We start from the raw sequence: 17,421 nt of genomic DNA, 5'->3' as shown, positions 1-17,421 counted from the left end.
TATATATATATATATATTTGCAGAATTTTAAGCATAAAAAAGCTTCTATTAATTTTTTTTATGTTAGTTTCTTTGTTATAAAACAACTCCTAATTTATTGCTAATTATTTATTCAACTCGAACTGCTTTCTCACACTTTTAAAAGCTGCATCCTGTTTCTAAATCTATTTTTGGCACAAGTATGCATAAATTTACTTAAAGACATTTTTTCCCTTTAAGCTTCGTGGGAATCGCTCGAGCAAGTTCAGAAACCAATAGTAATTTCTGAGATTTCCCTCCTTCCCTAAATTGAAACATTTTACCGTTTTTACTTTGCAAGATTTTGCCTAACATATAACCAAGAAGCGCAACTTTTCATGTTCACTTTTACACATTCTCATGACTGATCTGTCTTATAATTAATAAATAAATTTTGTACCCTCCTTCCCGGCCTAAGACCTGTTTTAATCCTTCCACTCGGCAACGACGTTATATATATATATATATTTACAAAATTTAATTGGAGAATCAAAGATCCCATAAAAATCTGTACCTCCAACTGGGGTTACTTCAATCAATTTTTTTTTTATTAAAACAATTCGAAACTTCTCGAAACAATTCGAATTGGAGCAAGGAAAATTCATCAAAAGGACTTAATTAGAATTTTGTAAGGGAAAGAGAAAGAAAGGAAGAAAAATTTAAGGCAGATAATTTTGTACAAATAAACTTAATGACTTAGAATCAATTTCTAGTGTTTAAATATATTTTCAATGCTTTCTATTTCATCAAAAATGAAAAATCATCGTTGTTCCGACAACCTGGGTAATTTTGCTCACTAGATGCTTTCTATTAAAAGCTATTTCTAAAGTCAATGTTTTGAAAATGTTATCCTTGTTAGTGGAAAGTGAACAAGTATAAAGTTAAGGACAGATGAAAAAATATATTCAGTATTGTTTTCTGTGCTGCCAGTTATGTTTATAGTAACACACGTTAAATTGTTGGTTTCTCGTTATAAAGTTTTGACATATAATCATTAGCAGAAAAAATGAAAATAAAGAACCTGTACGTTACGTAACTCAAGTAGTCTGAAAAATCTTCTTCAAAATTTGTTGTTTCTTTGACGATGAAGTTTTTTAAAACAAATCTATCCATAAAATGGTAGAATCAGCCATTTTTTCAGGAAAAGAAAAATACTAAGTTGGTTCTCTGAAAGGAAAATTTGACTGCAAGTCTAAAAACTTTCGAATTCCTCATTTCGAATTTTACAAATGGTTACCCGGAAATGCTTCAAAATTTTTTTTACCCAATAAATCTTCCCGACATCTCATATTTGCGAATACAAGGGTCTTTCATCAATTTTTCTTAATTTCCTTTTTTCATCCTAACTGGTTGAGTAATGAATAGAAATGTTCCAGCATCTTCCTCTGATCTAGATTCCGTACCACGTATAATAGTTTCGACGCTCTTTGACAGTAGTCCCAGTTATACTATGGATCATGGGGCAACATTGCCTAAGAAAATAGCGACATGGAAATTGAGGCATAAAAATTCAGCAATTATATCCTTCCAATGGTTATTCTATGCAAAACAAATCGAAATAATATTAAAAACTAGTTAACTATCGTTCCACGGTATTTGTGTTCCACGGATCGAAGTAGTTAAATTGCTTGCTCTCAGTCACTTTAAAAATTGATTAATTTCACACTGTTCAGGCATCAGTTAGTTGAAAGCCATTCTTGCCAACAGTCCTGATTATTTTCATAGTTCTCTATAGCCATTTGAATATCTGCTATTTGTTACTTACCTAACCTTTCATTTGAAATATAGGCAAGAAAAACCCAGTTGACTTTCAGTGTTGAGGGTGAAAATGGGAGCTCAACAAACTTACAAAATTAAGTTATCCTCACAAAAACACCATTATTATATACTCTTGAAAATAATAATCCAAACAAAAAATCTACAGACTTTTAACGTAAAAAACTATTAATTTTTATCTCTATTCTATCTAGATAAAGTTGCAAAAATTAGATTACTCTACCCTATTCAACCATGTATGCTCCTGAGAACAAATATAAAAGTCCAAATATAAAAGCTTCAAACTTTAACTGCTAATGCTTATCTCAGTCTTATCGAGTTAATATCACAAAAGTTAGCCACTCAGTACACTCGAAAATATTATGTTTTTTTAAGGGTGCAAACAAAACTGTACTTAGTTATTTCTTTTCATACAGCCAGATGAAATGTACCAGTGGACCAAGTTAGATCACTCTAACGTTCCATCTGCGTATGCAACTCCNTACATGTAGATTTATTAAATACACCTTGTGCGCCACCTAGGAACCAAATCTAGAACCCGACACTCGAAATTTTTGCTCTGTTACAGTCGTACCCTGTTACAATTGACCCCACTCTCTCCTACCCTATTCAACCATGTATAAGCTCCTGAGAACAAAAATAAAAGTTCAGATATAAAAGCTTCAAACTTTCAACTGCCAATGTTAACATTATTACAAAAGTTACTAACACAAAAGTTAGCCACTCTGTACAGTCGAAAATATTATCTTTTTTTAAGGTGGAAGCAAAACTGTACTTAGTTATTTCTTTTCTTTTCATACAGCCGGATGAAATGTACCAGTGGACCAAGTTAGATCACTCTAACGTTCCATCTGCGTACGCAACTCCTGGTAGACTTTCACCGACAGCTTGGCCACCCAGCCTCTCCGAGAGGGAACTGAGAGAAAGCGTCTCTGAATTGCATGATCATAGATTGAAAGTAAGTAGCTCTTCTAACATATTTTTTTAAAAAATTAAGTTTGGTAAAGCGCAAACGCGGCTGAGTAATTCGCTCTCATAATAATATCTGCGTGGTAAGAATTCTTCAAACACCATTGCTGTCCAAATTTAAATATGTTTAATAAGCCACCGTAGCCAACATACTAGAAATCAATGCCAATTAGGTCTGAGAAAAGTTCTTGATCTTGAGTTCCTATTCATAATTTCGCAATTTTTGGCTGAAAAATCAATTGCATCAAATTTTAAACACGTTATGGGCTTTTCTCTCTATGAATATATTCATCAAGAGCTCTTTGACGAATTTGCCCTTCTTTTTCTACATTCTATCTTCAATTTCTCAATGAAACAAATATTATGGCAACTACGAAGAATGCATCTGTATCGAAAATTTATAGCTACCTCTCTTTTCATGCTGGGCATCTCATTTAATTCGCGAGTGAATATTTTTTTTCTGGAAGCACTTTCTAAAATATTTTTTAATCATCGTCTTTTGAGAAATATCGAATTGAAACTCTTTACAACCATTCATTCTTTAACCTATACAACACTATTAAGACTGACTTCTATGTATTGTAAGTTGTAGTCTTTAAAACTGTCTACAGTGCCACATAATGCTAAACTACGGTTCTTGTATTTTATTTACTTTGCAGGTGCATAATATTCGAGTTAAAAAAATTTTTTTTAAAAAGTTAAGAACAGATGGATTTGTATCAATATATTTAATATTTTGTAATTAAAATTAAACCTATAGCTAGACCTGACCTAAAGGCAGCTGAAACTTTAAATGAATGGGAAACTATTAAGTACACATAGTAAAAATTGATCTTCCAAATATAAAGTTTAGTAAAACCCTTAAAAAAGACGAAATTTAAATTACTTTTCTCATAAATGTAATTTATAGAAGGAGAAATTAAATTATAACCAAAATGAATTGTTATTAAGAAATTTTGGTTTAATTAAAAATGATTTTATTACTTAATATTATGATTTTTAAAAAATTTGTTTAAAACGGCAATTTCAAAAATTTAAGCACTTAATGAATTTTTGAGTATATGCGAGACTAATTTAATGAAATTACGTATTCCCTGTAAAGCAATTATGATCTAATGAAATACACTTGATTAAAGAAAATGCATTATTTTAGAAGGAGCATGAAAAGCAGTCAGTCTTCCACTTCAAATCTTCTCGCAGTATTCAAGAGTTTGAAGAAAGAGCCGCTAGGTAATGCTTATTTTATCCCAATGCATTTTATTAAAATTTGTACTTTTAAAATGCACTTACAATAGCTATGGAAATACAAAACCATTACAAAATAAATAAAGAAGTTAGACAACTATTTCTTCTCTTTAGATTTGAAAAATATATTTTTTTTCCAAAAAAAAAAAAAAAANTGTTTAGGAGAACTATGTCCATTTGTTTTAATTAAATATCACATTCTTCCAACCTATAAGCAACTTCCACTTTACATACATCATACTAGCTTACAAGCATCTTATTTATCTTAATTAGCACAAAGTTGATAATTCTTATTGAATCAATTTTGTCAAGAAGTTTTAATTTATTTATATCGATCTGATAAAAAAAAATCAACGTTACTTACTCATAAATGAAAAATTCCACCTAAAGCGTGTCCACATAAAACTAATCTACAACTCATCAACACTAGCTCTACGAAGACATGTTTTCTTATGCCTAATGCTGATTATACAGAGCAAAAGCTAATATCAAATTAGATTTTAAAAAAAACATTATCATTTATTACATATTATCATCTTCCGTTGAAATTCCGAAAATAAAATATGCTAGTGAAAGAGAAAAGTTACTTTTTCTTCTTAAAAACCTTCTTTCGCAAATTTCTTCTAAAGTATTTATAGTGTTAATTATGCAATTGCACATGGTAGTGTACACCAGTGTTGTCAATCTCCGATATCTCAGAGAAAATTTGACCGATAAATAGAAAAGTTATTTAAAATAACCTCTATAACCCCATGTCCGTAACTAGCTTCCCTCACCCCCACTATAGTTTCAGTTTTATGGAGGAGAGCCTTTCTTACTGTCTAAACACGAAATTCCAGAAGAAAACGAACACGACAGGAAAGTGGTTTAACCAGTAGAGGGTGTCTAAATTAAATTAGAATGCATTTTCAATTACTGGGCGAGGATGGGATATTATCGGAATAAACAATGGGATGGAATAAACAAGCAGTTATGAAGAGTCTTAAAAACTTATTCACGATCTTCCAAATTTGCTTCTCTTACAATTTAAACATTTGGAAATGCATCCCTTCATCGTTTACATGCAGATTTATATAATGAATAATTGTAACTTTCTTTTATTTCTCTCTGTACTCAGGTTAGAACTGCAGCTGGAAAAGTACCAAACATTAACGGAAATTGAAGAGCTTACAAGAAAAGCAAAATATGTTTCGTGTCCAACATCTCCTTGTGCAGCTACACAGACAGAGCCTCCGAGGCCAAGGATGTCCTCATCCAGTCAGTATGACATCGCATCTTGTGCAACTCTTCTAACTCGCTCCCGCTACTGTCAAACAGAAACCATCCGTTCCTGGAGCAGGAGTGTTCAGACTGACGAAGGTTCACCCCTCTCCCGAAGCTCAGTTCGAGTTCAGACAGAAGATACCGGTCCAGACGTTATTAGAGGACTACCGCGCACTCTATCTGACGTATCCGAACTTCTTCCATCACTATCATCATCTGATCGACAACCCTATTTTTACAGACCCTCAGAAAGTATTTCATCCTTCTCACTCAGCTCATCCACTCATCTTCCTGAAGAAAATGAATCAAAGTTTGAACAGTCCTCTAACTTTGGACTGTGTGAAAGGTGCTCAAAAATCTCTACAACAATTGCTTTTACACAAACTGATCCAATCACTCTGTTCTCTTCCGTTCAAGAACATCAAAATATGAGCTGTATCATTAATTCAACTAAATCCGTTCCTCAAACTCTGAACTTAACTATAACCGAACCCGAAAAGTGCAAAGTTCAGTTAGCTTCATCATTATTGACATCATCTAATAGTTTCATTCCACCACCTCCTCCTATGCCAGGAAGCGGCATTCCTCCACCACCTCCCATGCCAGGAAGTAGCATTCCACCACCTCCTCCCATGCCAGGAAGTAGCATTCCACCACCTCCTCCCATGCCAGGAAGCGGCATTCCTCCACCTCCTCCCATGCCAGGAAGTAGCATTCCACCACCTCCTCCTATGCCAGGAAGCGGCATTCCTCCACCACCTCCTATGCCAGGAAGTGGCATTCCTCCACCTCCTCCCATGCCAGGATTCGGCATTCCACCACCACCTCCCATGCCAGGATTCGGCATTCCACCACCACCTCCTATGCCAGGGAGCGGCATTCCACCACCACCCCCTATGCCAGGGAGCGGCATGCCACCCCCACCTCCACCGATGCCAGGCGTTGGTATGCCACCTCCACCGCCTCCTTTTCCATTTGGAATGCTACCGCCGGCTCCTCAACCACATATCGGTGAGTATTTTAATGATGCTCTTCAATATTTCCTATTCAGTAAAATTTTTCACGAACAGTGGGCAAAAAAACACGAATCCCCTGAATTACTTTCGATCTAATGATTGGATTTTCATATAATTGGTCTCAATGATAGTGATTTGAAGGGGTGGCCAAAAATATGATAAATCATTCAAGATGCGAAATAAAACACAAACGTGCACTTTCTCTAAGTAATCATACCTTTTCTCCCTCTAGCACCTCAGGCGGCTTTATGCTATTTTGGATATGTTATTCTCCAATAATTTATAACAGTTATAGAGAAATTTCTTATTAACATTTCGAAGCAAGCGCAAATGGTTATAAGCTTTTGTCACGTTAAAGTTATAATATACGATTTACTAATTGCTAAAAAACGTGCGTGAGCAGAAATTTTTTTTTTTACTTACCTAATCACATTCATATAATTATTAATCAATTAATTTAAAATTTGAATGAAGTTTAAAACAATGTTTTTACAAACATGTTATGGATTAGAAGTTTTACTAATCCTTAGTGGAAAAATAGTGTTAATTAAAAACGCGTGTATTTATCAAACACAATTTTACTAAAATACGTCAGCATATCAAACATAATAAATGAAAACATTTAAAAAATACAAATCGATTTCAACTTTCTATATCGAGCTATCAAAGAAATTTTTCAGCTCGATTTTTTTCTTTCTGCTGTTCCATTAAATGAACTCTTGATTCCCTAGTAGGAATATAGTAGTAGCCTAGTACCTAGCAGGAAACTAAAAAATTGCGGTTAAACTGTTGTATGCTGCTGAAAGATTTTAAAAAAAATCCATTTAAGCCAATATATAATTTGAAATTAATTTTTATCAGGTCCTCAAAATGGACTCTTGATATTCTACTAAAAAATTGCGAATGTTTACAAAAATATGCGACATAATGTGTGTGGTGAATTAGAGGATGAGTTATAATGATCTCACTTTACCAAATATATAATTTGAAATTAATTAAATTTTAAGTTGTATTTCTCTGCATCGAGCTTAAGCTTTTACACTGTGGTGTACATATTTAATACAGATTTTATTCCTTTCAGTCCGTAAGCCGCCTATTGTACCGAAAAAGCCAATGAGGCCTTTATATTGGACAAGAATTCAGATCTATACACCAGCTTCCGCCGAAAAGTAAGTATTCCACTAATACATTCTTTTAATTGTCAAAGTATGATTGCATAGAAATGATAGGTGATATAAGAATTTTTATATCATGATTTATCGTTACAAAACATCGATATTTTGCGATACATTTTCAGTTTAGCTATTTTTCAATAGTTTAACCCCTTCCTTCTCGCTCCCGTGAAAATGACGGGGTGAGTTTTCGCTCGTTATTTCTCACTCCCGTGATATTGACGGGCTGGAGTGTTCAGTAGTAATGCGCCAATAAGAATAAAACTAATTCATTTCTTTTGCCCGGAAAACATTTTATTTTTCATTTTACACACCAGATGGCAGTACCAGGATATTTTTAAGTTAATTGTAAATCGTTAGCTTATTTTAAACTAGATACTAGCACTAATCAAATATGTGTATTTGGCAAAATAGACACTTGTTTATGACCGTTTTCTTGAAAATTAATCGATTGTTAAGGAGTTAATCCCTAACGATCCATCCGTATTGCAAGCTAACTTACTAAGTATAATTATAAAAATTAATAATAAATTTAATTATAAATTTATTTATGATCATTAATTTTAAAATTAATTATAGTTAGGTCATATTTTATAACCGTCTTTGCACAGCAAACCCAAATTTTGAGTTTACGACTACCAATATTCAACTCCGTAGCTTTGCAATTATGAGCCCAATTCAGAAAACAAGGGAACTCCTGGATCAAGTTTTAATAGAAATTTTCCTTCGTGGAAAACTTTCAGGTCTATCTAACCCACATTTGCGTTACACGGAGAGAAAAACCTCTAAAAACTTCCTACGGTTAGTTTGACGGCAAGGGATAATTTAGGGGACCCCCATAATTTTGTCTTCAAAAATATACTTTAAAACATAAAGATTGAACAAAGTAGCAAAAACGAGCTGTATAATTTTTAACGCTCATTTACTTTTTTTTCCAATGGCAGGCACTGAATTTGAATCTTTGCCTATGAAGATGCCGGAATTGTTACTCATTTAGCGTTACCCAGTGAGCACCTGTGAACCAAAGTCACGGAGGCGAGAAACATTACCCACGCCACACTGCCACAAACCTGTCTATAGGGTGGGCCACATTCACACACAACAGAGGGCAGCACACAGAGAGAGAGAAACATCCATGCCCAGAGCGGGATTCGAACCCGCAGCCAATGGCTTCACAGTCAGGCGCGATAACCGCTCGGCCACCTGGCCTACGCTCATTTACTAAAATTCACTAAAATGTCACTTACCTGCATCATTCACTCATTTCTTCGAATATCACTTTATATACTTATTCTTTATGATGAGTGCGCCTCCTAGTATCCTATTGCTTCTTTTACAGATAAAAATATGCGTAAAATATCGATTTTTTTTTAAATGCTTAATTTAATAGTGCGAAGAACTATTTAAGAATTTGATTCCGGAATATTATATCGATACTACAAAAAATTGGTAAAATACTGCCATTTGAAAAAAGAAATAAGAGTGGGCTTTAAAATATCAAAAAATAAAGGCTAATTTGCTCAAATCAAAATTTTTCAAAACGGTAGATTAATCAAGCATCAGTCGAAAACTATTTATCTGGTTGATTTTTTTAAAAAAAAAAGCTTAACTAATTACCAAAAATTAGTTTTTTTTTCATTGAAGTTTGTATGTTTTTGTTCTAAACTTAAAGACATTATTTAGTTTAAAAAAAATAAGTATTTTTGTTTTTAATAAATAGTAACTGATTTAATATCTTTCATCGATTACGAGTATTGATTAGAAGTGATCGCGTCAAGTGCAGTTTGCAAGAGATTAGTGCACATGCATTCACACTCCCCCCCCCCATGTGTTGGACATAATTTAATTGCACTACTACCAAAAGAAATCTTATTTATTTCCTTTAATATTTACTAATAAACTCCTTTTGAATATCTTTCATTTGAAGAATTCTATCTTTTTATATTCTTTAATTTCAGTTAAAAAGTTTTTGAGTAAATGTATCTTTCCTTATTTAAGGGACGGCGAGTGCCTTTGGGACAATCTAGAAGAAACAAAACTTGAAAATTGGGAAGATTTTGAAGAGCTTTTTTCTAAGCAGGTTTCAAAAAAGAAAAGTCCATGTGAAGAGAAAAAAACCACGCAATCAAAAGCCAAAGAAGTAAGATTTCCTTAAATAGTTTCAACTTATGAACAATTCCTTCCATTTAAAGTAAATGCAAACAGCCGTAAGAAAGAAAAGTCAGTTCCCATAAGCAATCTAATTCCGGAGAATACTTTATAATTGTTAAACAATTTAGAACGAATTTTATGTACTAGTAAATTGAAAAATAAATTTTCTAGCCAGGCAATGAAACCTTACAATTATAGTATCTGTATAAGTTCATAAACAATCTAATTCTGGAGAATACTTTATATTTGTTAAATAAATTAAAACGAATTTTATATAGGGAAGAGTCGGGTAGCCCCGCCCACTTAAGGAATATTCCTTATATTTCTGTATAATATTGAGTAATAATCAATATCTTTGTATGTTTCTATTGTTTTATCATCTAATTAAATAATGCAAAAAGAATAAACCGAAAAAAGAATAGTTTAACTTAAAAAAAAAAATAGAAAGTTAAAAAATTTGACTGCTGTATTCAACATATTTTCAAAACTATTGTTTACCTTGCTACCAGCTGCATCCAGCTGTCGGGCGAGGGTACCCGACATCCCCCTATACTTGACACTCCCCTACTAGTAAATTGAAAGATCAATTTTCCAACCAGACAATGAAACCTTCCAGTTACAGTATCTGTATAAGCATTCGTCCTAATTGAAAACGATTCTTAAAGAAACTAGAAGGAAACTGGCTTTTGTGATCAGGTGAATTTTTTAGAACAGTGGGTGATATGAGAGTTAGAGGGCTGAAATGGTTTTGAATTTTCGGCTATAAGTTTAATTCAAATTAGAATGCAATTTTCTCCGAAATTTTACTATCAAGTTGGTTTTTTTTTTTAAATAAAGTTCTTCATGGTCCATCATAAATTATATATCTGGCAACGCAAGGACAGAATAACGGCACAGTATCAGACTGAAAAGAACCTACAAAAGTTGCTTAAGAGTTTGACTTCCCCTAATTGTTGAAACGTCATTATGACGGCAGATTTTGTTCAAACAATTAGCTCTCTATGGACTAAAATATCAAATAAAACAAGTTGATTTTACTGATATTAAAAGTTGACCCATCAATTGAAAGGTACAGTTATTTTATACACTAAATATTAAAAATATTTATAGATGATTTCTATGTTTTAGGTTGCCAAATTATTGGATCAAAAGCGTTCGCAAAATGTTGGAATTCTAATATCAAGTCGCCATTTGGATATTAATGAAATACAAAGTGGTATGTAATCCTTTACTTGTTTTCTTTATAGTTTGACTACATTGTATTTATTTAATCAAAAGGAGAAATATTAAATGCAATTAATCCACTCCCTAAACATCATGTTCATAAGAAATAGCATATACATATGTTCTAAAAGAAAAACAACTTCGTGAAATTACATAATAATGACACGTTGTTCCTACGAGTATATGAACTTTTTCTTTACGATCATCATTCAGTGTCTCAATTATTTATTTCATGTCATAGACTTTGCTTTATAATTGGAAAATTGCATGTAATAGTGGGCTGCATAGTAAATAAAGACATTATTTGAAGAAGAAAAAAAGAATAATCGAATTTAACGTCCGTGTCACAATTCAAAAATAAATTTTAGAACCGTATATATAGGATATTCACTGAAATCCTTATTCTTCTGATTTTTCGAATGGATTAACTATAGTTAAAAAAAAAGATTTTCCTAAACACAGAAAGGTAGTTATGTGCTTAATTTACACGTTACCCGGAGTAGACTCCCAGTTCGAAAAGCATGTAATTGTGGAATAAACAAACAAACAGTCGCTAGGCGAAGGATATACAACCAGCTTTTTAGCAAGGCAACAATCCCCGATCTAAACTGCCCAAGAAACCTCTCCTCTACAATAGCTAGGCTACGTACATTTCAAAGGCATGAAGATCTCACGCACCAATCCTATCCCATCTGCAAGTACTGTCCTCATTTGCAACTAACTCCAGACCATGTTTTTCACTGTCATTCCATTATCGGCTCCCTCTTTCAACTTGGAGCACCTCCCATCGAAATTCTCCATAGCCATCGGGCTCCAGAACTTGCAAATCTTGTTATCAAGACTTTTGGAGGACTCTAAAGGCCTGTTTAGACGATCCAATTTCTTGGACAGAGATTGATTGATATTGATGGAAACTTGTTTTGCTTTGAGCTTAGATCGTGTAAACAAACATCCAAGAACTTGGTCCAACTTCTTGGACGATAGTAGAGCATGTTCTACTTTCCATCCAAGTTTTTTCTCCCTTAACCAATCAGCGTCATAGGTTTTGTGACGTCAACAATCATACAGCAAATTATGTCATCTTCTTGTCTGTTTTCATATATTTTAGTCCAAATAAATTGATCTGTTGCGGTTTACTTGTGTTATTATGATTTTATTTGAATTTATTTAGTAATTTTAAACTTATGTAAGTATTATTTTAAAATTTTGAATATGAACAATGCGCATGCGCAAGTTTTTCTTTCAACGAATCAGCGACATTCAAGAACTTGGATAGTGTCAACGAATCATCCAATTTCTTGGACAGAGAAATCCCTCCAATTTCTCGGATTCAAGAAATTGGACCGTGTAAACAGGCCTTAATCTTTGCACTAGCACTGTATGCACACACACACGACAACAACAACAAACAAACAAATAAGTTATTGCTTGGTTCCCAAACTTTTAAGTTTTATGCATCGATACAAAAAGGTAACTTGTACAAATATTTTGTTTTTTCTGAGACAGTTATGTTTCTTCACAACGAAAATCTCGATCAATACCAGTTTTCAGCTTTTTTTTGCTAGATTAAATGTTTACAGAGTGTTAAATCACATTAAATTTAATATGCTTTACCCCTTTGAGGTAACTTCATTCACTCACGCTGGTTTTGTTATCGGAATACTAACTGCACAATTTTCAATCCGATGGCTCTGTAAATGTTATAATCGTGTAGCGTATAGCCCTTTTATCATATCTAGATACCACTCCGAAAGTTAAAAGCGTGAGTGGGAACTTTAGTGGGAATCCTATATGAAAAAGAAAATACCATTGTCTAAAATGATAAAGAAATTAGGATTTAGAATCCTTTTGGAAGAATCGAACTTCATAATTTTTGAATTATACTGTGTTTTAAATACCTTCTTTTTAATTAGAAAAATTTAAAAATGTAGGAAACAAAAGCTGAAGAATTATTAAAATAAAATATACTCTTCAAATTTGAGTTATACGTCATTTTTATCACGTGTGTGTAATCAGAATTTATTTCCTAATCAAAATAGATATTGAAATAGAAATAGAATTTAGAAATAGAAATATTGAAAATTTTTATGCCTTATAGTCCTTATTATTTATGGATTTACGCGTATTTCAATAATTTCTCGCGTTAAAATTAATCGTTATTTCTTTCTTAACTTTCTTTTTACTTTATTTCAGCTTTGTATAATTTTGACACATCTGTTATGGATATCCATACACTACAATCCGTCTATGATGCAGTAAGTTTTCAGAATTTTTATGCAATTTTTTGATATAATTTGTTTATAATAAGTTTTATTATTGGCTTATATCAATGTTTGGATTGATTTGTAGGACGATATGATATTTATAACATACGGTGTTCTTGAAAGCTTAAGATATTTATTTTTCAATTTGTTGGAATTCTTTTTTTTTTTTAATTAGTTGAAATCATCTCAGCCTTTGATCCCTTCAGTGGGTCGATAAATGAGCACCAAACATGCTTGGGAACTAAACACTGGGGGTTCCGCGTTAGGCTGACCACCTAAACCGAAACATCTGCTCCTGCACCCCAGAGCCCAAGGTCAAGAAAACTGAGATGGGCACAGTAGGCGTTGGCCCTCTATGGGCTGTCGTGCCACTGAGTTTAGTTTTAGTTGGAATCATAATTTTTACAGGCAACAAAAGAGAACATATAAAGTTGTGGATATAAAATATAGAATCAGCACTTTAATAATATTTACTATTAAATAAATCTAAAGTCGTTCTTATTATTTTTATATAGAACTACATATTTTAAAGTATTTAATTGTTTTGAATATTTTAAAAGGTACAAACGAATCATCGCTAATATAAAAACTGCAAAAACTCACCATTATCTCCAAATATATTCCCTACGTCAGGGAAACACAATTGCTAAATTGAAAATACTTATCTCGTTATCATTAAATAAACTACAAGTTACTTTGGTTGTAAATAAATTTTTTTTAAAAGATCTTTTCTTGAAATATACACCAAGTTTATTAAAATTCATTTATCTATAGATAAAATTACTTTGAGCCAAGTGCATTTATAATGGAAATTTATGTAGTTTTTGTTGATTATTACATCAATTCAATTTCAGCGTCCAACACCCGAAGAATTGCAGCTGATATCGTCTCATCGTAAAACCTCACCCGATGTGCCTATGGATAAGCCTGAACAGTAAATATTAATTTAATCTCATGTTGAAAAAGCAAGCTAGGATAGACGATTCCAATTTTTTCCCCTTTGTTTTTTTTCCGTTTATCTTCAATTGGCTCTGCTATGGAATATTTGTTCATAAAACTTCAGGTGGGGGGGGGGCAATTTAAAAGTTTTCAATTTTATTATAGCTATCCAATTGTACCTTATTATTTACAGAGTGTTTTTGATCTATGTTCTACAGAATTTAAAAATCTTACAAAATATTCAATTTATCTAATCTGCCTCGAAAATTCTTCCGTTCTATTAAATAAGCAATCCTACATATGAAAAAGCGATTTAGAGGGAAATATTCTTATGGTGACATTTGTTTGACTTTAACGAACGCTAACAACATATATATTTATTTATTTATTTTTTAATGGCGGGCACTTGGAACTATTGTCCTTTGGCCGCAGAAACTGCCAGAACTGCTAACTCTCTTTTCGTTACCCAGTAGGCACCTGTGGCGAAGTCACGGCGGTGGAGCAGCGTCGCCCACGTCACACTACCACAACCCGTTTATAGGGCGGGTCACATTCACACACAAAGGAGAAAGGACATAGAACACAGAGTGAAAGAAACATCCATGCCTTGCCCGAGAATCGAACCCAGAACCTTTCTGGTGCAAGGACAGTTCCCTGCCCCCTACACAGACCGGTCGGCACATATATAAATATAAAAACACAAATAATAAAATAATATAAAGAGAAAACTAGAAATGGGAAAAAACCAATAGTCGTTATCAAGACACATCTATTGGTATAAATTAATGCGATATTTCTGAATTAAGAATAATTATCCTAAGATAAAAATTATTCTTTATATATATATATATATATAAGGAATCGTTTTGCATAAATACCATTGCTAAAAATTACTTCAGCTAATTAATAAATTAAGCAAAACTAGGAAGCTTCGTCCCTACTCGCTGGCGCTCGCCAACCCCCGGAACTGCTTTCGCAATCCAATGCTCGCTCATTGGATACGTTCTTAACGTCTAGCTTTTGTATACTTTTTTGAATACTGAAGTTCCAAAAACTTTTCACTGTAGAAACCTGTGGCATCGATGATGAAACTACAGAAATAAACCTGCTTTAGGCTCTTTTGGGATAGATTGAAATACTCAGGCCTCGTCGTTAACGAGCACTGTACAAAATTGAAACAATTTTTGCACCTACGCGAATCTTAGTGAAAGATTTGTCACTTGTGACTATCAATTCCTCGTATATTCATCGAGTATCTTACAACGGATGCATTTTCATCAGTTTGATATCGTTGGCCAATTATGAACATCGTACCGAAATATGATAGTGCATCAGGCTTGAATTCTTTCTCTGCCAAAAATTTTTAAACCTTTTCTGTACACCCAAACTGATTTCTTAATCCAAACCAATTTGAAATTTCATTGGGACTTGAACTAACGTCATTTAACCATCCGTGGCTAGCTCTCTAATTTACATACATTTTTTTGTAGTATTAACTCTGTGCCGTTTCTTCATAAGTTTCTCCCGGCCAGTGGCGTATGCAGAATTTATTCAAGGGGGGTGTTCATAATTTTCTGAAACTACTAAAAGAAATTCGAATCTGTTATAGTTATAAAGCACTATTCCTAATTTAGACAGCCCCTAATTTCCCTAATTTAGACAGCTAGACAATTTTGACTTTTTATTTCGACAACATTGTTTAGTTAAATTTTGATTTGATTTTTTAAGTTTAAGAACATAATGTAATATTTTCTGAAAAAAGTTTAATGTCATATGGGTGGAAAGTAACACTTTGAGGGCCACTTTCACATTCATCAGATTTTGTTATGCTAGAAACGTTTTCTTCAACGGAAGTATCACATTTCTGTACAACAGAAAAACTTACATTGGTACTAGATGCTGTCACCTCACTAATTTGAGATCGTAATTTTTTTCTCAAAATAATTAAAAATTGCTAAATTCTTGCGTTAAAAGTTGTTAAATCCTAAAGATCCAAGAACAGCAAATATATGTATACATTGGCACAGAAATATCCGCTATGCTACGATCTCAAAGTTTCGAGCTGGAATGAATAACTTCAACGAGCACAGTATTTTTGGTATTGTTGCTGATTTCTTCACTAGTCGAAATACTGGCGACGACGGGTTCGGCGATTGAATGATCTTTTTGTTAAGACAAAACAAAACAGATTACCCCTAAACCCCTCCCTTGCGTACGCCGCTGCTCCCGGCAACACCTTAACTCCCCCTGTCTTTAAAATCTATCCATTTACCAAATAATTTAGATGCACCTAATCAAACTAAATTTTAATTTCTTTGCTTTTAGATTTTCGTATGAGCTTTCTCTCATTTTAATTTCTTTGCTTTTAGATTTTTGCATGAGCTTTCTCTCATTTTCATTTCTTTTGCTTTTAGATTTCTTTATGAGTTTTTTCTAATATTAATTTCTTTGCTTTTAGATTTTTGTACGAGCTTTCTCTAATTCCTGAATACGCCATACGAATCGAATGTATGGTTTTTCATGCCTCATTCTCCGAAAACCTTGGTCACATTGAAAGCAAACTGCTCAATCTGACTACCACCTGCAAAGTAAGTAAAAATGATTTAACCTGACCTCACATTAATTATTTCTATATCATATATTCATTGAATACATGCTGCATTGATTATATCCAAATTGTACGTATCACATTAATAAATTTACACTAGTAGTTGTGTCCAATCGGAAACTAACTTTTGATTCCTAATCCCCCTGATTAAGAGTGCACACTAACGATCGATAAATTTATCATATGATCAATAAATTTAATAAAATAGTCTGACATAGTTTCCCGTTTTTGATTGGTGCATTTTTATTAGCAGGAAAATTACATGGTAGGATACAGTTTCCCTTCATTGACTTTTTTTATTTGCTTGGTGGTTATCAGTTTAAAAGTCCTTAAAAAGAATTGTTTTCCTGCAAAATATTTTTCTCCAATTTAAAGAAATTTATTTACAATATTTATTTTTTTTTCTTTTATTTTGCTATTGATTTAAGATTTGAAATTAAGAATTTTGAAACTAAAAGGAGTTGTTCCTTTATTAAAACGTAATTCTATGGTATTACCTTACTACACTACAACTTATTTAAATTGATGTATAAACTTTCTTATGTTTATTAATAGATCTTAATAAGTAGGGGAGAGTGGGGTCAATTGTAACATTTTTTATTTAACTATTTTTAACTAACAAAAGATCCAATATATTATTAGTATTAGTTGACACACGAGTAAAGTATCCTCTACTAGAAAAAAAATAAATACCTGATTTAAAATATTATTATATTAGTTATTAACAATTTTTGACAGTCGTGCACTTGCACTTGTTACAATTGTCCCCACTTACG

The 17,421-nt window shown here is 32.8% G+C and overlaps 1 protein-coding gene across 2 annotated transcripts in view; it reads left to right on the top strand.

Annotated features, from left to right (window-relative positions):
* LOC122272351 (formin-2) overlaps positions 1 to 17,421 on the top strand; it is a 95,324-nt gene that overhangs the window by 51,440 nt on the left and 26,463 nt on the right. For both annotated transcript variants that reach the window (XM_071182901.1, XM_071182900.1), the window contains exons 20-27: positions 2,597 to 2,752; positions 3,917 to 3,993; positions 5,126 to 6,282; positions 7,369 to 7,456; positions 9,458 to 9,599; positions 10,739 to 10,826; positions 13,028 to 13,089; positions 13,953 to 14,032. In XM_071182901.1, coding sequence (XP_071039002.1) covers positions 2,597 to 2,752; positions 3,917 to 3,993; positions 5,126 to 6,282; positions 7,369 to 7,456; positions 9,458 to 9,599; positions 10,739 to 10,826; positions 13,028 to 13,089; positions 13,953 to 14,032 — 1,850 coding nt within the window. The remainder of the gene's footprint in view (positions 1 to 2,596; positions 2,753 to 3,916; positions 3,994 to 5,125; positions 6,283 to 7,368; positions 7,457 to 9,457; positions 9,600 to 10,738; positions 10,827 to 13,027; positions 13,090 to 13,952; positions 14,033 to 17,421) is intronic.

This window comes from Parasteatoda tepidariorum, chromosome 7, assembly GCF_043381705.1.
Source record: "Parasteatoda tepidariorum isolate YZ-2023 chromosome 7, CAS_Ptep_4.0, whole genome shotgun sequence".
In the NCBI taxonomy this organism is placed as follows: domain Eukaryota; kingdom Metazoa; phylum Arthropoda; class Arachnida; order Araneae; family Theridiidae; genus Parasteatoda; species Parasteatoda tepidariorum.
The sequence above is the reverse complement of the archived record's forward strand: the minus strand, read 5'-3'. Positions and strand labels throughout refer to the sequence as shown.